The sequence below is a fragment of the Urocampus carinirostris genome, chromosome 1 (genome assembly GCF_059441175.1).
Source record: "Urocampus carinirostris isolate Australia breed hairy pipefish chromosome 1, RoL_Ucar_1.0, whole genome shotgun sequence".
NCBI lineage: Eukaryota > Metazoa > Chordata > Actinopteri > Syngnathiformes > Syngnathidae > Urocampus > Urocampus carinirostris.
Genome location: NC_142349.1, coordinates 2767484 through 2790044, shown reverse-complemented (window position 1 = coordinate 2790044; position 22561 = coordinate 2767484). Strand labels below are relative to the sequence as shown.

The 22561-nt window shown below is 41.7% G+C and overlaps 1 protein-coding gene across 1 annotated transcript; it reads right to left on the bottom strand.

Annotated features, from left to right (window-relative positions):
- Positions 1 to 1526: 1526 nt before the first annotated feature.
- On the bottom strand, positions 1527 to 22531 carry lin7b (lin-7 homolog B (C. elegans)). The gene is made up of 6 exons (XM_088339124.1): positions 22264 to 22531; positions 18186 to 18304; positions 9002 to 9073; positions 7600 to 7809; positions 5529 to 5692; positions 1527 to 2452 (listed from the first exon to the last, which is right to left on the bottom strand). The coding sequence occupies exons 1-6, from the start codon at positions 22328 to 22330 to the stop codon at positions 2431 to 2433; spliced, it is 654 nt and encodes a 217-aa protein (XP_088195250.1). The 5' UTR covers positions 22331 to 22531; the 3' UTR covers positions 1527 to 2430.
- Between the last annotated feature and the right edge of the window lie 30 nt (positions 22532 to 22561).

Here is a 22561-nt window from a genome sequence, read left to right as displayed (position 1 = left end):
AGACGTGACGTCACGTAAAACAACTCGAAGGAGAGGGAAAAAACATGCCGCATGAACACAGCGTCAGGTTGACCAGTGCACGCTGCCTTTGCCATTCTTCAGCCAAAGTAACGTACCGCTTTTGACCGTCAGTAACGGTAACGGCGTTATAACGGCAGAAATACATAATTATCTAGATTACTCCGTGGCTGAAAAATAACGCCGTTACGTGATGGCGTTATTCCCAACACTGCGCTTGACATCATCATAATTTGCATACCACCGGGTAACGTAACCGTAAATCTGACCGCGGCCTTTGTTTTATAGCTGTAACTTGATTTGTCACTTATGTTCTCGACGTGCTTTGGTAGTGGAGTTTGATAGTGTATAAGAGAGGGTTGATGAAAATGTTCTGAGATGGTTTGGACATATAGAAAGAATGGATGATGGCCATTTGACTAAAATAATAAAGTGCAGAAGTGGTGGGAAATAGAATGAGAAGAAGTCTCAAATATGGTTGGATGGATGGGGTGAAACGTTCCCTGGATATGAGATTGGTTAATCTAATTCAGGGGTCAGGAACCTTTTTGGTGTGGAGTGCCACTTTCAAATTTCCTTGTAAATCAGTGTGCAAGAGTGTGCGCATGGGATAGATGTGAATGGCGCAAGATAGTTAAGGATGACTGATATTTACACATATGATAAAGAGGGTGTAAACCAGTTGTTGGCCTTTCTGCTGATGAAGGGTCACATGGCACAGCAACTCACCCCTTGTTGTGCCGTGGGCTTATTGGTCAGTGTCAGGTTGGAAGAGCAAAAGGTAATCAATATTTGGTGAATGTGAGTGTGTTCTTGATTCTAGCCACCTCCCACTAGCGGGACATGGCTTCGGTATGAATAGATAAATCTTTTTATTTCACACACAGGGAATATTTTTCCGTGTACAAATCGTATTTCTCCGTCTTTTTCTCGGTGACAGCAACCTTACTCCATAGAAATGCAACGGCAAAGCAAAGCCACCAAAGAGCAGTGTCGGCGTCATTTTTAAGCAGACTGTTTGTGAAACAGGGCAACAATTTCAAGCATGTACAATCAACTCAAATTCATGCAATTTTCAATCCTTGAAAACACATTAAAATTCAAGCATTTCAAGGAATTCAAACCTTTGTTTCCAATTTCCTCAGATTAATAATTCTTATCAAAAATAATGAACTGAAAAATTGATAACTTGAAAATAAAATGAAATTTATAAATGGAGTGTTTGCCCTTAAGAAAGAATAAGTAAGACTTATTTTAAAGAAATAAATGAAACTGACAAAACCTAATTCTTGTGGTGAAACTCAGTTGGTAAATTTGATAACTGCAAAAACAGGTTGCCAGGCCACAAATCAGATCCTAACAAGAAACAGATTAAAATTAAGCAATACCCTACACCTGTTGACAATTTCCCCAAAACTGTACAAATCAAACCAATCAAGTTTAACTGGAACACACGTTAAATTGAAGGTAAACAAGTGGCATCTATATTTGCAAAAAAAACAAGACCATTGTAAAAACTGTTTTTATTGATATAATTTATTTCATGAAGAACCGAAGGAAATAAATCAATAACATTTAAAACCTAATATCTGATATAGCAGCAACAGACAGTACTTTTTCCTTTAGTTTCAGGAGCGAGCAGCAGCAAGTCAACTGCAGGAGAGAGAGTGGGAAAGGTGAGAGGAGAGAGAGTGGGAAAGGTGAGATGGCACAACATTCATTTGGACAGGTAACTTAAAATTAGTTTTACCTGGTTATATCAGTATCAGAAATTATTTTCCCCCCATTTTATTAACACTCCACTTATTGAAACATGAATATTTTGTTTGTTTGTTTGTTTGTACATGATTCAATTGTTTGTTTGTTTGTACATGATTCAAATTGAATCTTTTCTTCCGGCGCCGTCACGAATGGCAGCCACTCCAGCAGCTCCCGTGTTATTTTCGATTGTTCTCGATTGTTCTCAGCTCAGGGATGCTGCTGGAAATGTGAATTTCCCTTCGGGGATGAACAAAGTATCTATCTATCTATCTAATGCTCAACCCTATTGAAAGGTATCATGTCACAGAAACGGTCTTGAGGCCTCAATTGTCTTAAATCTCACACTTCTCAAGAGCACAAATTGGAATTATCACCACTAAGACCTAATCATGCCACACAACATACAGTCTACATCATATTTACTGGACCAGAACACTCAAGGAGATTTTCACACCAGAGTTATCAATTACGCACTGTCACTGGATTTGACTAATAAATTAAGGATAAACCCGAACGTCGTTGTTCAGTTTTGCTTCTGGTAGCAGCCATTGGTAGGCTACTTTGGTTTACTACTTGTCAGCGCTAGTTATGTCTCTAAACGGTTCACATGAGTAAGGTAAGACGGGTGATGGCATGGAGGAAGGAGCTGGGTTAGCCTCTGGACTCTAGAGAACTGCAAAAAGAGAGACAGAGCAATTAGTCAGTGTGCCAAGCTTTGCGTAACAAATACAAGAGCAAGTGGTATGAAGAACCAATTCTGCCATATTGGAAATAAATGTATAAATAAATACCTGCAAAAATATGGAATACAAATAATAGGATAAACAAATCACAGAAGACTTTGAGTTCCATACACATTTCATATGAATTATATCTACATACAAATTATGTATTTAAATGAATAACTAGATTGATACAAAATGAAATGGTTCCTTCAAAAATTAGACACATGAATTATTTAAAATAAGTAACGTAAATACATCAACAAACAATTCAGTAAATTTGTTTTATTAAAACACATAAATTAATAAATATATTCAGTAAATATCTCCATTAAGATAAAGATAAATAAATATCTGTATAAGACATCCACAGGTGATGGAATGTGTAATGTACGATGTGATACTCCAAATTTTGGAACAAAATAGTTTTTCCCCAGTGATTTAGGATCCATTGTCTGTAGTGTCACAGGAACGCTCTTGCCTGTCATTGCCAAGGTCTGGCTCATCTTGAAAAGCAAGATGACGTTTTACATTGAAAAACAACAGTGACCAGATAATGAATGTGCTGTATCTAATGGCCATTTTCCACTACACAGTTCTGGCCTTACTCGCCTGGCCTGGCCTTTTTTGTTTCTTCATGATGAAAAAGTAACCGGTTCTTAGTCCCTGGAGTCCGCCCTTAGGCATCCTCTCTGTTGTGGTTCTGTACCCCAGACTGGGGACTTGAAACGTCACATGCGTCACTGCCGACCACTGATTGGTGCGCTACGTAGGCGCACTGATGACCACTGATTGTTCAGAGAGGTTAGTAGAGAAAAGAAGGTTTAGTTTGTCCTCCCCGCAACTTTTAAAATAGCTTCCAAAGTAATACGCCTCTCATGTCTCTTTACAAAACACACACAGACTACCAAGTACATTAACCGCTCCGCTGCCCGTCCATCTATTGTCGCTTGTCTGAGTGTGCTTTTGGTTCGCGCCGAAGATTTGAGTCGAAGATTCACGCCAAATTTAACGCTGAAATGATGTCAAGACGCAACACAGACCTATAATGGAAAAGGTACCCGGGAAAAGGCCAGGCGAGGCGAGGAAGGCCAAATCAGGTGGCTTCTTCTCCTTCTTGTGACCATGGAATCCAGTACTATGTGTCTTTCATGTAGGGGGAACAAACCCCTGCCCAAAAAACAGCCTGGAAAGGGATGGGCGCCGCCATCGTGTACTTGCCCAAGACACACAACAGGAAGTGGAGCCAGCTAGGTAGCCTAGATAGTAGGGTGCCCGCTCCGAGACTGGGAGGTCGCTGGTTCAAGCCTCGGCCGAGTCAGACTTACAACATTGGTACTCATTGCCTCTCTGCCTGGCGCTCGGCATTAAGGGTTGGAATTGGGGGGTTTGGTCACCTACTGACTAAAATGGCTGCGCCCTGTTTGGCTGCAGCTGCATCGGCTTGATACAGTTTAACTGTATGGGTCAGGTGTATCGACATTTCGTTCTGTGTGCATGGTTACAAAGAATGACAATAAAAGTTAATTCTATTCTTCTATTATTCAGACGAGGGTCGGGTCAAACTGGCTAAGCTTTTCACACATTGGTTGATCGCTAAAATGCTTAACTGCAATGCCTCTCTCTTAAGCTCAGGCAGCTGGGCCGTCTCATTTAAATAACATAATCAATGAAAATATACACTACAAGTTACATGACTAAATCAATACCAAAATAAATAAATACACAAATGATGTAATGACAAGATAAATGAAAATAATGCAAGCAAGAGAATACATTTTAGTTATTACAGTGCCGTGAACAAGTATTTGCCCCATTCCTGATTTCTGTGTTTTTTGGGTATCTATTACACACAAAGGTTTGAGATCATCAAACCAATTTAATATCACGCAGAAACAACCCAACGAAATAAAAAATGCCATATTGAAAATCAAGACCTATGTGGCCCTATGTGAAAAAGAAAAAAAAGAAACTATTAGTATTGAGTCCGTTCATAATGGCCCACTGTTCTTTGCAAAATTGTATCACATCTGCCATATCCCCTGATCTAAAGCCTACATGAGGGCAAGGAAAACCTGAAAAACCTCAGCATGAGGAAAATGAAAAAACCTTGAGGAGGGACTGCGCCCTTTGATACTCCTTGTGATTAAGGGCTATACAAATAAACATTACTTGTCTGTCTGTTTAAGGTCACACCACAGCATCTCAATTGGACTTGAAACCAGATTTCAACTTGGCCACTCCAGAACCTTCAGTTTGTTTTTTGGAGCTATTCAGAAGTGAGTGTTTTGGATCTTTGTCCTGTTGCATGATCCAAGAGCACTTTAGTTTGAGCGCACAAACCGAAGACTAGACGTTCTACTTCAGGATCTTCTGGTAAACACCAGAATTTGTTATCCTGTCAACCGCAGCAGTTGTCCTGGTCCTAAGGCAGAAAAGCCGCCCCAGTTAAGGTTAGTGTTCATTACTCCACAAGAAGAATGACACCTTGGGAGAGTTTCTGGACAAAAACCAATGCTGTCACAAAAGAATACAAAGATTCATATCACATTTTCCAAAAAGCATCTTGAATACCCCCAAGACTTTTGGACAAATATTTTGTGGACTGATGAGTCAATTTTCGTAACTTTTTGGAACGTGCGCATCCTGTTACATCTGGCGTAGGAATAGCCAAGCATTTTACAAATACAACATGATGCTGACAGTAAAGGGTGGTAGCAGTGTGATACAGCAAACAAACAAACTAAAGATTCTGGAATGGCCAAATCAAAGACCAGATTTAAATCCAGTTGACATGCTATGTGTTTCCCAAAGTTGATATCAATGACAAAGACAATTCATTTCAATGAGTTGGACTTTTAGAAATACATATCCAACTAGGTGCTCTTTGTGCTCATTAATAACAAAAAGTAGCTCTTAGCTTGAAAACGGTTTTGAGACCCCTGCTCTTAAATATCCTGCCTTTGGCTGTTTTAAGGCATGAAAAATGAAGAATGGATTTGGTGTGGCAAGCAGTTATGGACTCACGTGTAGCTTGTATGTTGCTGTCGCCTGCGGGCCGTGCGCATCTTCTCAAAGCGAGCTTCCATTTCCTCAAGAACTTTTGGGGTGTAACGCACAACTAGCTTGACAGATCCCTGGGCGGCCTTTAACAGCTCCACGGCCTTCTCGTGATGCTCGCCCTCCACAGTCTGCACAGATACAAACATGCTCTTGTTTCATATTCTGCTTTGGCTAAAATACCACAAAACTTGGTTGTAAAGGCAATAAAGATTTTAAAGGTTGTGTCCGTAACATCAAAACATTCAACTTGACGCCGTCTTCTAGCTCAAATCAACACTGCAGCTTTTGTCAAACTCATTTTGTTGCACATTCAAGTATGTGAATTTCTTATATGCGCTCGGATAAACTCTTCCCTTTTCAACTTTTGGGGGTTTGGACTCTATTTGAAACAGTCGTATTCCTATTTTCACCATTTTCATCCTAGAACATCCTAGGGCATGCGCGTTAAATCATTCTTCCCTCTGACCCCTTCAACCCCGCCTCATTTTCTCCAGCAAGGGGTAAAAGTAAGGTAAAAGCAGTTAGAAACGGTGGGGGGAAAATAAAGGCTCTTTGAACTCAGTGTTGCATTGTGAACACATACATATTAAATAAAATAGAAACATTTTAACTTTTTAAAGAAAACCAAGACAAAGCGAGACACTGAACCCCTAATGCCTCCGGTGGCTGACTCTGCAACTTGTGTGCATGTGTGTGAGACTGTGTGTGAATGTTAAAGTGTGAAGTGTATTGTAAAGGGCTTTGGAGGTCCAATTGTGAAGTGGAACCAAATTATTTCAAAATGTTGTATTATATTTACAAAATATTGTATTATATTTACAATGAAAAAACTGAACACTGATATTGGTTCTCTCAGCTCAGCCAACCGACTCCAGAAGTTCCCTAACGAGTTCTGAATGATCCAATGTTGACTAAAAATTACAGAGTGCACCTCTATCCCATTGAGTCTCAGTTTAAATGTACCTGCTATTTGATAAGCTCAGAGGTCTGTGAAAGGAGTCAAGCAACCAAGAGGCCGACTATCACATTGGATTAACTGCAGGCATACACAGCTGAGGTTGGACAATCTATGCATAATACAAATATTAGTTGTGCTCTGCATAAATCTCCCCTAACATTGAAGATTGTAAAGAAGAAGGTTCTTTTTGAAAGAATACCATTGAAAGGGCCTTTTGACATTTGCAAGAAACCACATGGGAGACACAAATAACGTGGAACCAGGTGCTCTGGTCAGATGAGACCAAAATTGAACTTTTTGGGCTGAATGTAAAGCTTTACGTGTGGTGTAAGAGTAACACTGCACATCCCCTTGAAAAGAAACAGCCGCTGTCAAACATGGTGGTGACAACATCATGCTCTGAGGTTTCTTTTCTTCAGCAGGCACTGGGAAGATCATTAGAGTTGATGGAAAGATGGCTAAAGCCAAATGCAGGGCGATTCAGAAATCCCTTGGAGTCTGCAAAAGCTGAGAGTGGGGTGCAGATTCACAGGAAAATGAACCTAAACCAAGCAAAATCTACAATGGAATGGTTTAGAATTATTAATATAAAGGTGATAGTATACATCCGGGCCTTAAACCCATTGAGCATTTGAGAAAAGATCTGAAAAATGCTGTGCAAAAATGATCACGATCAAACCTTAAAGAACTTAAGCTGTTTTGTCAGGAAGAATGGGTAAATGTTTCTCTTTCAAAATGTGCAAAACTTACCCTAGACTTACCCAAAAATACTTGGGGCCGTGATTGCAGCAAAAAAAAAACTCAAAGGTTTTGATGTTAGTACAAGATAAAATGTATTAATTTGGTTTCTTTTCAAGACCAGGTCTCACATGTTGTTGATTCATAGAAAATGTTTTTGAGCTTTTTACCATTAAGTTTGAAGCCTGAAATATGGCAACATGTCAAAACGTTTTTGAGGGGCCAATACATTTGCAAGGCACAGTTTAAAAAGCATACTGAAACACAAGCATATAAATGATGACGGATAGAAGACCGGATTTAGATGTAGTCAGTGTTATGTTTTTAAGGGCTTCCTACCACGCCGTTGACAGAAAGCAACTGGTCTCCTCTCTTCAGTCCCCCCTGACGATCGGCCACCCCGGCGGGTATCACTCTGGAGATATATATGGGGGAGTTCTGCTCTTTTCCACCCATAATATTGAAGCCCAGGCCCTCGTCGGTTTTGGGTAGCTCCACCACACGTGGGTGGGCGTGGCCCTCGCTGGCTGCAAACGCCGCTACTGTGGCCTGGTTGGTAAAGATAGAAAAAAATAACGTCAACTCCTATTTTCAGAGGTCTCAAATAATGTTCGACTGTGAAAAGCAGAAAAAAATTGTAGCAGAGCACAAAGAAAGGGGAAAGCGGTCATACTATCACAGTGCCCTAACTCATTAAATGCCAGATGTTTCTCTCCATTGGGAAAAAAGCCATACATTTTTGCCATTTTGACTCATTATTGAAGGTCTACAGCAGCAAATGTGGGTCTGTAGCTGTCTGGTCATAGGACATATCAAAAAAAGGCTTCAACTATCAGAAAAAAGTGTGTTTCTAGCTTTTACCATATTGACAATTTTCTTGAAAATACTCATTTCCAAAAACCCTTTTGGAACGAGGGCTTTTTGTGAAAAAATGCATTTCAAGCAGAACTTTTACTATGGTGTTTTTTTTGCATTTGTGATACCTCCAATATCCAAACCAGGGGTCAGGAATCTATGGCTCTTTTTATGAGTACATTAGACTCAGAGACAAAATGGAACATGCACAATATACACTGCATTGTTACATGCAAAGCCGAATGTAGCATGTGCAAAGCTGGGACAACACCGACCACAAAGGTTTGGTCCAGTATATACAGAACACAGTCTCAAGTACAGTTTACAGTCAATGTGACACACCAACATACCCCATTTTGATAGTACATCACTAAAGAAACCTTTATAAGAAAGCTCATTTAACAACCAGGAATTTTGTGTTGTTGTTCGACTTTAAATCTATCCAGAGTGTAAAAAGCTAAAATTGTTTAGTATTTTAAAGATTTTTTGTAGATGTGTGAATGCTTTGATTTATATTTCATGTGTATTTCAGGGATCCCCGTAAAACATATGAAAATACTAATAAGTAAATAATTTGGTGCACAATAATTTATTATTATTGATAATGAATCATTAAAAAAACAAAAAAACTACATTTTGTGTTGGCCTTCAAAAATGAGTTAAAATAGCAAAATTTGGCTGGCACTGACTCTTCCAATTTGAGACACATTTGACATTGAATGAGTTATAAGGTGTAATTGACCTGCAGTATTTTTTTCTCAGCATAATTTGGCCGAGGCAAAGGCCCGTGACCCGCTGAAAAGGCATCAGCAACCCAAAAGTGGTTCGTGACTCTTCAGATGAGAACCACTGCTTGTAATACCTTGTATTAATTAACTTGTGATACCTTCGCTGTAGCTTGAGCTCGCACCTCTGGTCCTCCAACAATGTCGAGAGTGTCATACAACTCCTCGTACACCTGACACAAAACAAACACAAGCACCTAAAACTAAATGTATTTCATAATAAACATGTTCTTTTGTAAAATCATTTGGTATATTATTTAAGGTGGGAGGGCAATTCTTGCTCCGACCATTGATTGACTATATTGATTTCCACCATTGGTCCCTGAAAGGTCAAGGATTAACATTTTATTTTCAAGATTTGTGACCATTGAAAAAATATGCTACTATATTCCAGTATTTTTCAACCTTTTTTGAGCCAAGGCACACTGTCTGTCATAATTATTTCAAAAATGTATGACCGGCACCGGTTTCATGTTTTTTAAGCTTAAACTATCATAACAGAATTAACTAAGCATTGGCTAAAGTTATAAATATGCACACATTTACAGTTTTGTATTTACTTTGAGAATTTCTATGCATAAAATTATTTTCTATGGGATAATGCCCCAACTTTTTATTTAAGAAGTGTTTTCTTTCGTTACATGATCAGATTATTCTGCTTTTTCTGTTTTTGATACAACACACCTGCAAAGGAGATTGAATATAATGACATTTTGTTATTTTGACTATTATTCCTTCATATTGTTGACTATTATGCACTGTTTACATCAGTGTCAATAATGTTTCTGGTCATTGATTCCCTGGCTCTTTAGAGGGAGATCTGCTTTCTGTAACCCCGGGATAATAAAATGTGAATATGTGGTCAGGATTGTATGGGTTTTTGAATTATATTTGTTTTATTGTTCAATTATCACATCATGACTTTGATAATCACATAATTCAGATTCAGATCTACTTTATTGTCATTCTAGTACACGTGTATACAGAACGAAATGTCGATACATCTGACCCGCACAGTTTCCTTGAATGTACAGATATAAGTAAAAGTTGTATTGTATTATGGCTACGTATAGTATTTTACCATAGTGCCGATAGTGCAAGAGGAGTAGCTAACCAGATGTGCAAAATGGGCAGTCAGGTTAACAAGTCAGGTAAACAGTAACATTAACACTGTAACAATAACGCTGTAAGTACAATAGTGCAGAGAGCAAATGTGCAAGGAGTGGCAAGCTATAAAGAACTGCCAGTAGTGCAAAAAGTCAGATTAGCAGCCGTTTAGATTTAGGTTAACTATATGTTAGATTGACCATTTAACAGTCTAATGGCCAGGGGGACTAGACTACTGCGGAACCTGGTGGTCCTGCACCGCACACTGCAGTACCTCTTCCCAGAGGCTAGCAGAGTGAACAGTCCGTGATGGGGGTGAGAGGGGTCCCCGATAATGTTCTTAGCATGGGATAGGCAGCGCTTCTGGCCAATGTCCTGAATGGAGGGAAGTGTAGTCCCGATTATTTTCTCTGCTGTCCTCGTTACCCTCCTCACACTACCCCAGTCGGTAGCGCTGCAGCCTCCACACCACACAGAGATACAGCTGGTCAGGATACTCTCTATGGTGCCCCTGTAGAATGCGATGAGGGAAGGTCGGGGCAGGTGGGCTCTCCTCATCCTCCGCAGGAAGTACAGGCGCTGCTGTGCCCTCTTCACCAGTGATACAGTGTTCACGGACCAGGTGAGTTTGTTTGTAATGTGCACCCCTAGGAACTTGATACTGCTGACAACCTCCACAGCCTTGTTGTTGATGCAAAGTGGGGCATGGTTGGGCTGGTTTTTCCTAAAGTCGACAATGATCTCTTTAGTTTTGTCAACATTCAGGACCAGGCTGTTGTCCCTGCACCAGCCCACCAACTGCTCCACCTCCTCTCTGTAGGCCAGGTCGTTGTCGTCCCTGATGAGGCCCACCACTGTTGTGTCGTCAGCATACTTCACGATGTGGTTTGTGGCGGACCTAGGGACACAGTCGTGTGTCATCAAGGTGAACAGCAAGGGCCTCAGGACACAGCCTTGGGGGGAGCCCGTGCTGAGGTAGATGACATCTGAGATGTTCTGACCTATCCGCACTGATTGGGGTCTGTCACTGAGGAAGTCCAGCAGCCAGTTCCGCAGGGGGGTGTTGAAACCCAGGAGTCTCATTTTGTCTACCAGATGTTGTGGGATGATGGTGTTGAATGCTGAACTGAAGTCCAGGAACAGCATCCGCACATGGGTGTTCTTCTCCTCTAGGTGTGTCAGGCTCAGGTGAAGCGCAGAGGAGATGGCATCCCTGGTGGAGCGGTTTGTCCGGTAGGCAAACTGAAAGGGGTCGAATGAGGAGGGGAGACTGGAGGTGATGTGCTCTTTAACCAGTCTCTCAAAGCACTTCATTATGATAGGAGTCAGTGCAACGGGCCGGTAATCGTTGAATGATAAGATCTGGGGTTTCTTTGGCACTGGGATGATGTTGGCAATTTTGAAGCATGATGGTACTTTGGCTTGGTCTAGCGAGGTGTTGAAAATGTCTGTTAGTACACAAGCCAGCTGATCGGCGCACTCCCTAAGTATCCGCCCCGGAATGTTGTCCGGGCCTGGAGCCTTCCTTGTGTTGACCCCTCTCAGGGTCTTTCTCACGTCAGTTGAGTCCAGGTGGAGTGCACTTTCGTCCTGATTTGGAACCGCTTTCGCTGCAGGGGTGCCGTTTTGTGCCTCGAACCTTCCAAAGAATTTGTTGAGGTCATTCAGAAAGTCCATGCTAGTGTCCTGCACTGGGGCGGTGGTTGGCCTGTATTTGGTGATGGCCTGAATGCCTTTCCACATATCCAAGTCAAGTCAAGTCAAGTCATTTTTATTTGTATAGCCCTAAATCACGAAGAGTCTCAAAGGGCTTCACAGATTGTTACACTATATTACACAAACTATTTTCAACCGACAAGAGGAGTAGGTTATTCGTATGCAATGGAGTAGAAGTGAGTTTTAAGTTTAGATTTAAACATTTCCACTGAGGTTGCAGATCGAATCTCAGGGGGAAGAGCATTCCACAGCACCGGTGCCCGGATGGAGAACGCTCTCGAACCAGCAGAAGACTTCTTTGCTCTCGGGATCATCAGAAGACCAGCACTCTCAGATCGTAGGCTTCGGACCGGGACATAGTGGCAGATCAGATCTAAAAGATAAGAGGGAGCAAGTCCATGTATGATTTTGTACAATACTAAGAGAACTTTGAAGTCACATCTTTGGCTAACTGGGAGCCAATGCAGGTTAGCCATAATCGGTGTTATGTGATCGTACTTTTTTGTCCTAGTTAAAAGCCTCGCTGCAGCATTTTGTACTAGCTGAAGAGACTTGATTCTGGACTTCGGGAGACCGGAGAGTAGTGCATTGCAGTAATCGAGACGGGAGGTAACAAATGCATGAATTATTGTTTCCGCATCAGACTGAGACAGTATTGAACGGATTTTAGCAATGTTGCGAAGATGGAAGAAGGCAGTTCTAGTAATTTGCTTTACATGCATCTCAAAGGATAGATCAGGGTCAAATATGACACCTAAATTTTTAACTGAGTCACTCTGTGTGATGTGACATTTGTCAATGTTCACAGCAGTTTTTGCGAATAAGTCCCGGCATTTAGAAGGACCAATGACTAACATTTCGGTCTTTTCAGAGTTAAGACGCAAGAAATTGAGTGACATCCACTCTTTTATCTCAGTGAGACAGGCCTCCAAATTTCCACAGTTTAGTGTGGAAGATTCCTCCAACGGAAGATATAGTTGAGTGTCGTCTGCGTAGCAGTGGAAGCTGATATTGTACTTGCGAATAATATCACCTAATGGAAGCATGTAAATGTTGAAAAGTAGGGGGCCGAGCACTGAACCCTGCGGAACACCGCAGGTAACATTAAAGGGCTCAGATGTCGTTTCACCATATTTAACACAGTGCGTCCTATCTGAGAGGTAAGATTTGAACCACGAGAGGACGGCTCCTGAGAGACCAATCCATTTTTCCAACCGTTCTAGTAGGATATTGTGGCGCACTGTGTCAAAAGCAGCACTAAGATCCAGCAGCAGCAAAAGTGATGAAGCGCCAGAATCCATTGACATTAGGAGATCATTTGTTACCTTGATCAGAGCTGTCTCAGTAGAGTGGTTAGCCCTGAATCCTGATTGCATGGATTCAAAAAGGTTATTCTCCGATATGAAAGCATTCAGCTGCTGTGCCACTACTCTTTCGAGTACTTTAGAGAGGAAAGGTAGGTTTGACACAGGTCTGTAATTACTTAATATTTCTGGATCAAGGTTGGGTCGTTTCAGTGTGGGTTTAATAACGGCGGACTTAAAAGCTGCTGGAACTACACCTGAGGAGAGTGATGTATTTATAATATTTAGAACTGAAGGCCCAAGGACGCTAAAAAGACTTTTAATAAGTGAACCTGGGAGAGGGTCGAACTGGCAAGTTGTCGGTTTGGCCGCATTCACCACTTGTTTGAGATCATCAAGTGACAGTTCACTAAAACCGGCCATTTTCCCAGGGCAGCCACCCTGTCGTGCATCTGTAAATTTCAGTCCTTTAATACGTGTGGTACTAACAATATCTTTTGCAATTTCTTCCTGTATGCATTGAATCTTCTTAGTGAAGAAGACCATTAAGTCCTGAGCAGAGTGTGTCGAACTGTCTGCGATAGCCTGTTGCCTTGTAAGCGATGCTACAGTGTCAAAAAGGGCTTTGGGGTTGTTCTTTTGAGACGCAATCACCTTCGAAAGGTAGGCCGATTTTGCAGAGGCAAGGGCCGCTTTATACTTTAACAAGCTGTCACACCAGGTTTGATGGAAAACCTCAAGCTTGGTAGCGCGCCATTTTCTCTCCCATTTCCTGCATTCTTTTTTAAGGGCTCTAGTTTCATCAGTAAACCAAGGTGTGCGTCTTTTAGGACGTGATTTTAGTTTTATGGGCGCTATTGAATCCAGCACACTAGTCAGGGTGGTATTGAACTCATTCATGAGTGAGTCAATCGAGCCATTGTATTTAGGAAAGGACGCAACTGCTCCAGGAAGGAGTTCAAAGAGCTCAGAAACTGTGCCAGTGCTTATATTGCGTCCGCTAAATCCCTCAGCTTTATTAAGTCTACATTTAGTTAGCACCTCAAATGTCACTAAATAATGATCAGAGATAACAGTAGTACACGGTAGAACCATAATGTTTGAGGTTAAAACTCCTCGAGTCAGAATCAAGTCTAGCGTGTTCCCATTTTTATGGGTTGGCAAGTCAACCAGTTGAGTAAAACCAAATGCATCAATTAGAGAACTAAACGCAATAGTAAGTGAACTGTGTGGGGAGTTCATATGAATGTTAAAGTCTCCCATAATTATAATTTTGTCTGCATAGGTTACTAGTTCAGACAAAAGTTCAGCAAATTCGTCTAAGAAAGTTGTGTATGGCCCAGGTGCACGATAGATAGTTATTACATCAATTGACAATTGAGGGGACCGCATCACAAGAGCCTCAAACGTTTTGTAATTATTAGAGGTACGTGTATTAAATTTGAGCGATTTTTCAGAGATTAGCGCAACACCACCACCTCTTTTCAGCGTGCGTGCTATATGACTACTCTCGTAGTCTGGGGGAGAGGCATAATTTAGCGCTAAGTGCTCATCCGGGCGTAACCACGTTTCCCAAAGACCCATACAGTTAAGTTTATAATCACGAATGATGTTATCAACAAGTAAAGCTTTTGGAGCAAGCGATCTAATATTTAACAGACCAAATTTCAGCTTTGCTGAATCATTTGACTTAGCTGAACTCTTTGTAGTCTTTGTCGAGATCTTCAAAAGCTCCCGGCGTTGTGGCCGCTCGTGAGCGCTGAGTTTAAAGCGTCGGTTGTCCGGCGAGGAATGAATGGTGGAATTAGTTACATCCTCGCGTCCATCCTCGCGTCCATCTTGCTGCTTGGACTTCACACGCTTCACACATCTACCTGCACGGCAACCACGCTTCTGTGACCTTTCTTTACGGCGCCGTCGGCGTCGTTTATTAAGAGGAATAGCTGTCCACAAGGATGCCGGGTCTCTTTGAAGTTCGCTCGGTATATCATGGGCGGTATAAAAAGTGCCCGAAAAATCGAAATTTAGACGCCCACCCAACCGAATAAGTTCGTCCCTACTGTAAGTGTTTTTGGCCACACATGTGTCCAAAAGTGAAAGCAAAAAAGACAAGAGAACGGCAATAAATAGAAGATTAGCTGGAGAGCTAGCCGCAAGCATGTATCCATGCGCAGCCGCCATCTTATCCCTGGTGTTGGTTGTACTGAGGTAACGTTCCTGGATTTTTTGACTGTGCGTTCGCTTTGCTAGTCTGATAGCACGGTTCAGGTTAGCCCTCGCTGATCTCAGCGCCTCCTTGTCACCAGATTTAAAGGCAAGGTTCCGTACTTTTAGTTGTTTGCGTATCTCAGCAGTCATCCAGGGCTTCTGATTGGCACAGGTGCATATAGTTTTGGTATTGCTGACGTCTTCTGCGCATTTACTGATGTAGGCTGACACAGAAATGGCGTACTCATCTATATTTATTTTGTTGTTGTAAGTGGCAGCCGATTTAAACATGTCCCAATTAGTGCAATCAAAGCAGTCCTGTAGTGCCTCCATTGTCCCCTCAGACCACACCCTCACCTGCTTCACTGTAGGTTTTTCTCTGGTCAGCAGGGGCTTATATGCTGGAATTAGCATAACAGAAAGGTGATCTGATGAGCCAAGGTGGGGGCGGGGGGCTGCTTTATATGCACCTTTGATGTTTGTGTAGGCCAGGTCTAATGTGTTCCTACCTCTTGTAGCAAAGTTTACATGCTGATGGAAATGTGGGAGAACTGTTTTCATATTGGCCTGGTTAAAGTCCCCCGCCGCAATAAAAATGCACTCGGTGTAAGCATGCTGCAGTTCACTCACAGTTCGGTAGAGAACGTCCATTGCCTCCTTCGTATTAGCGCTGGGGGGCACGTACACGGCAGTATTGATGGTCGCGCTAAACTCCCTCGGTAGGTAGAAGGGTCAGCAGATCATCGTCAAAAGTTCAATGTCTCGTGAGCAGTGATTCGAGATTATCTTCGCATTTCTACACCAGTTGTTGTTGGTATAAATGCATAGACCGCCACCCCTGCTCTTGCCGGTGAGCTCGCCGCTTCTATCAGCGCGGAAAGCAGTTAGCCCCACAATGCTAACAGCGTCATTCGGGATAGATGAGTTTAGCCATGTCTCCGTCAGAATTAAAGCACAACAGTTCGTCAACTCGCGGTTCGATGTGAATTCCACTTGTAAATGGTCCAGTTTGTTGTCCAGGGAGCGGACGTTGGATAGGAAAATGGATGGTAGAGGCGTTTTGAAGGGTTTGGCCTTCATCCGAGCCGTTAGCCCGGCCCGACAACCTCGTTTCCTTCCCCGGTCACAGCGCTTCCGCTTGCCACTTTTACTCGCTGCTTTGTAGGCCGCTGTGTTCTGTTGACGTAGCACTCCGAGGCTAAGTAAACACTCCAGAGTGATCGTAGAAATTTGCGCTGGATTTCTGGATGTTCGCATATCCAGCAAAAAACTGCGATCGTATATTAATCTGCAGTTAGAGTTGTCTTTGTTCGCCCTCATAAACTGAGTCGAAGATTGGGGTTTTTGACCAGAATGTGAGAAACTGTCGGGAGCAGATGCAGCTGCAGCCATACAGGGCGCCGCCATTTTGGATCATTCATTTAGTTGTTATAAATGCACTTTGACGTTCATCCACATATTTGAATAAGTATTCATTTGAGGTTTCAATGTATCTTTTGATTCAGTATCTGCCTAGCATTGCTTCCGAGTGGTGTTCTGGTAAGTCTGCCAAAATTGTATACCACCTGCAAAAAACAGTTGGATCCAGTCTTTGGACTCTTGAGAAAATTGCACTCCTTACTTCGACAGGAAAATCCCATTGCAGTTAAGTTTCATTTTTTTCTTAATTCATGCCCCTTTTCACTAAATGTCGTAGGTGCTTTTTATGGATGACTTTGTCCTGTTCACAAGCCCAGAATGTTCTGTTTTATTTTTATTTTGTGTCTCTGTAATAAAAGTCCTCAAGAACTGCTCTCTTACTCTTGTTTTTTTTTTAAATACTCGGTCGTAATCCCAAAAGTTGAATTACATTTATGGCAGGACAAAGACCTGTTAACAGCCCTACCACCTTGAGAACGCCTGATCTCGGCAAGCTAAGCCTGGTTAGTACCCGGATGGGAGAGTACCTGTGAATACCAGAGGCGTGTTCAGGAGAGTAATCAGACATGTAGTCGCTTGTTAATCGCTTGCCGCGCACTGCTGAACGTTTTGTAATCGCTCACTGTGATTGCCTTACTGATCCAAAATGGCCGACGACAGTACAATGGATTTCGTTCTACAGCTTGCTTTGAGCGAGTTGGCTTAGTATTAGCGACAGTTCGCATATTGACACAGTTAAGGTTATCCTAAACGCAGTGGAAGGGTCATACCTGTCTTGCATTGTTCACAAACATTACCAGGCAATGTAAGACGATATATTACATCGCCAACAGCACTCGTCAGGGTGAGATCCTCCATCTTCTGCACTGTCGACGCCATGTTGGAAATCAAAGTAAGCGGTCTTTCTCCCGTGATTACTCGGGCACGCGAGCGCTCAATAATCATTGGCCGTTCAGAAGCTAGCGATAGCTAGCGATAGCAATCGCTCACTCTCCTGAACACGCCTCAGGTGCCGTAAATAAGTCATTTGGTGCGCGCTATGATGCTACAGCACTGACTGTAACCCCCAGGTGCAGTTGGTCAAAATCAATTTCCCTAAGGTGACCAATTACATTGAATTAAGAATCAAATTACATTGACCAGGCCAACATAACAAAGGGGGATTTAACAAAAAGATAGGACTCAGGGGAGGACCTTTAGAACGGATTGAAATTTTCTTATCAGAGGGTTGTTCACACAGTACTCTCCTGTTTTCTTTGCAGGTTCAAAATCCATTGATGTCTTCTCCCCTTCTTTTGGGTGTGTACTAAACTTGAAAGTAATCACAACATATATATATTATTATATCTTCTTTATACTCTCACTAATAATTGCTTGTGTACCACAATCAAATTATTTTTTTGTTGGATTAAGATGCAAATCTTACATGGTATTGCTTTTAACTGGTATTGAGTATGTATTCACAGATATTATACCACCGAAACATATGTTGATGAACGGGTGAATCATTATCTTTTCTGTACTTTCATACCTCTCTGATGGCAGCACAAAACTTGCTCTGCAGCACCCTCTGCAACGCTTGCAATTTGGGAGGGGGCATTTCGCCTCGGCGCTGCAGCCGATCCAACAGCTCAATCACCCTACACATATCTAATAAGCACACACAAAAAAACGCATAAGGCTTTTGGGTGACATAATACCATCCAAATACACATACAAAAAGAAAGGAAGAAGGAAAGAAAGAGAAATTGCAAAAACGGAAAAACACATTTAAAAAGGAAAGAAAGGAAAGTAAAAAAGAACAAAAACAGAAAAAGAAAAGAAAGGAAGAAAGAAAAAAATAAGGAAAAAAGGGTGCATGGAAAGAAAAAAAAAAGAAAATGTAGAAAAAGACTAAAGGAAAAAAGAAGAAAAAATTAAGAAAAAAGCTTTTTAAAAAAATAATAAAATAAGAAAAGGGGAAAAAAAAGTTTTTGTTTTTAGGGGTACCCTTAGCGGCAAGATGGCCACCAATAATGTCAGGTGAGCCTCATGTTATATCAAATAAATATTTTTTTAAAAAGAATCAACAACAAATGATTTTGTTTAAAAACTATAAAATATCCAAATAATTTTGTTCCACCTCACGATTGTGTCCCATGCCAGTGTATGTTGACCAACAGGAATAATTTTCTGTTTGAAAAGTTCAAGAGGCTGAATAATGGATTCTATTCATAAATGACACTGACAAGGCTTTTTACAGCCCAGCCAGAATTGACCCGTAGAAAGGCATCAAGGATTTTAGGCCGTATATACGGGGAGCATTAAGGACCACTTTGCTGGAAATGACTAAGGAAGATGTGGTAGGGACTGCAAAAAATAAACTACAGCAGCAATAACCTAGTGACTGTTGTGGCTAATACTTTCCAGGCATTTGATTTAAATGACTGTTTTACCTGCTTTTAAGCTGTCACGCCACACACACCCACAACAGCAAAGTACTTCAAGAGCATAAATCTAGATGTGTGCTAAGAACTGTAAACCCCAGAAAGGCAGCAAATACAAATGGAGTACCAAGGAGGGTACTTAGTCTGTGCTGGCTGGTTGGCCGACTGCAAGCTTAACCACATTTTTAACAAAGCCCCTGTCACAGAATCCCATTCCATACAGCAGGGATCTTCAACAATGTTCCCTCTAAGCTGCAAGCGTGGGCGAGGGCGCACTGGCCAGACCCTTTCAGCGCACAAAAAAAAAAAAAATCCACCTGCGCACCAAAATTAGGGCACGTCATTGCAAAATTAATTCACAAGAAAATTAGTCCAGAATAACAGTGCAAGCGGGCAAAAACAAAGCAAGTTCCCACTGCAGTGTTTTAGGTGTGGTATTTTTATGTCAATTTTAGCTTCTCATCTCATCTCATTAGCTGCACCGCTTATCCTCAGTAGCATCGCGGGGGTGCTGGAGCCCATCCCTACAATAATCAGGCAGTGGGCAGGGGACTGGGACTGAACTGGTTGCCAGCCAATCCCAGGGCACATAGGGACAGAAAACTCACCCGCTCATTCACACCTAGGGACAATTTGGACCGGCCAATCCACCTGAGAGCATGTCTTTGGAATGTGGGAGGAAACCGGAGAGCCCACGCAAGCACGGGTAGAACATACAAACTCCGCACAGGAAGTTCGGTAGCTGGATTGAACCCACACGGTAGGTTCCCAAGACCTTAGAACTGTGCCGCACACGCGCTAACCACTGCGCCGCCGTGCTGCCCCTCAATTTCAGCTTGAGTAAATGAAAGCAAGCGTGCAAGTGAGCTTGAGTTATTACCAGAGAGAGGAAGGTTATTATTCAAGGGGGAACGGGGTAGTTTGCTTTAAAAAATATATTATTATTGTATACATTTGTTTATCACTAGACCTTAAAATATAGACAAACATGTGTGGTTTACTTTAAATATCACCTGCACCATTAGACTACGTAGCTACGGGACCTCTCTTACCTATGTGCCTACATCAATGTTGCCGCACAAGGTTTCGTCTCTTTATAGAGAAATGGTTCTTTTCACTAAAGAGGAACGCTCTTCCGGCCCCCGGTTTTTGTTGCTTTCATCTATGTAACATTAGTCACAAAATGACACAAAAGGAGGGGAAATTAAAGCAAAAAAAGGAAAATGGACAAGAATGAAAAAAGAAAAGAAAAAAGAAATGAGAAAAGGAAGTTAAAAAACGGACGTAAACACACTCAAATGTAGGAAAAATCAAGTAAAAAAAGTAAAAAGCTAGAAAAGAGGAGAGAAAAAAAGAGTAATGCTCTGCCCCCTGAGATTCGATCTGCAACCTCGTGGAACTGTTTAAATCTAGGCTAAAATCACACTTATACTCTATAGCTTATGAATGAGCTATATTTCATGTTGACAATATCTGTGTATCATTTGTTATGGCAACATCCGTTGCAGCCTGGTCAACCTGGAAAGGGGATTACCTCATGTGCGGTCCCTTCTCAAGGTTTCTTCATTTTCCTCATGTTGAGGTTTTTGAATTTTTCCCTGCCCTCGTGTAGGTTTTAGATCAGGGGGTGGTGTAACAAAATATTCTGTATTTTGCAATAATCTGTGGTCTGTTCAGCCTCAATGACTACAACCTTGTTGCACTTAAGCTTATAATCCCACCTCATCAAAGACTCCCCACACAAGACCCTTGTGAGTTTGCCTCTAAGGCAAAAGGCTCCACTTGTGATGCCATAAACTTACACCTACTAAGGCATTCGGCATTCAAGTAAATCCAAACCAGATTGCCATGATAACTTGCCAGTTATGAAATGGACACTGCAAACGTGGATATTCCTAATGATGTCCCTGGTCCAGTCAATGCTTCTAATAGCATGGAGCCACAGGCTCCTACAGTGATTTTGCAAAGACCTGTTTCCTCTTGGAATTGCCAAAAATGGTGTTCCTCAAAATAGTTTTTGTAAATTGCAACATTTTTAACGCAACTCAACATACAAATCTTCCCTCACTGTATTCAAACCCACACACCCATTGCCACTGTTTGGGTCAATGCACGCACCCTGTGGTCAGGAATGAAAATGGGGCACGGCTTAAAAAGGTGAGAAGGGTGTGGATACAACAAAAATACTACAGATACAACTACTGTAATTCTACAGATACAATAAAATAATTCTACTATGTAAATTTTGTGTATAACAAGCATCCCTATTTTTTTTTTATTAGTATAATTAGAACATAAAAAGTATATAAAAAAATCTACTGCCTCCTACTGATATGGATGACTATTACAGTTCCTCGTCTGAAGACTGCAAAAATCCTGAATAATGGCCTGATTTTTTGGAAAGATAAAATTGGGCAAATTACAGTGGCACACGAGACAAGGTCTCACGGCACAATAGTGTGCCCCCGGCAAAAATGGTATAACCGACCAATTTATCTTCCACTATTCTTGTTCATCAATCAACTAAAAATGAATGTGAATAACAAGTGGAAAGGCCTGTAGCCATCAATTACATCAACTTTTTGCCACAAGAATTAAGCAGAATCAACCATTCTTCATCAACAATGAACTACAATCAAAATGTCTTCTTTAACTATCAAGCTACCTTTTCAGCTTTAGGGAGCCTTCTGACTTTTTCCATTTTTGGCTAGTTATCAAGCAACATTTTGGCCTCATTTCAAGCTTTCTATCTGAATATTTATATATTTTAGCTAACCATCTAGCTCCCTTTTATTTCATGGTTTACCTTTGAAGCCAACTACTGTATCAAGCTACCTTTTTAGCTATTTAGCAAGTCATCTGGCTATGTTGCAATTTTCGAAATTGATATCAAACTGGGTGTCCTTTTGTGCTAATTGGTAACAAAAAGTAACTGTCGGCTAAAAAGCTTAGAGACCCCTGATATGGATAAATACCAGTTGAGCACGCAGAGTCTCACCCTCGGCCTCACCGCACCCTAGCGTCCTCATTTACCAAGGACGTCATTGACCCCGATTCCATGTTTGTAGTGAAATGGACACCTGTTCCGGACATTTTGCAAATAGTTCCTTGATGACATTTATGGGCATATATTTCACACAATCACATACGCATGCATACGCGCAAATATTCTCCGAAGGCTACCTCTTTCTAAGCAAAGTGGTTCCGCCATGGCCGCATCCTTGGCTGGATGATAGAAGGAGGACATCATCTTTCAAAGGCTTTCTTTCTCTGCTCGCTTTTTGCTTAACCAATCATTACAGAATCGCCTCAAACATTGTGAGCCCGACGACGTAAGGAAGGAAAGGAATTGACGATCAGAGAGGCAGGAACAAGAGGTGCGTTTACAAGCATGGGAAATCGATAAATGGGGGCGTGGTAGCGTCTTGTGCCCGGTGCCCTGCCGAAACGTCCAACCTTGTGGAGACGTCATACCATAGGC

Coding starts and splice junctions, on each gene's coding strand:
- lin7b (XM_088339124.1), bottom strand. CDS start 22,330: ATGATGTCCTCCTTCTATCATCCAGCCAAGGATGCGGCCATGGCGGAA. Junction 18,305..22,263: donor ACCACTTTGCTTAGAAAGAG/GTAGCCTTCGGA, acceptor TGTGCTTATTAG/ATATGTGTAGGGTGATTGAG. Junction 7,810..9,001: donor GAGCTCAAGCTACAGCGAAG/GTATCACAAGTT, acceptor TTTACCAACCAG/GCCACAGTAGCGGCGTTTGC.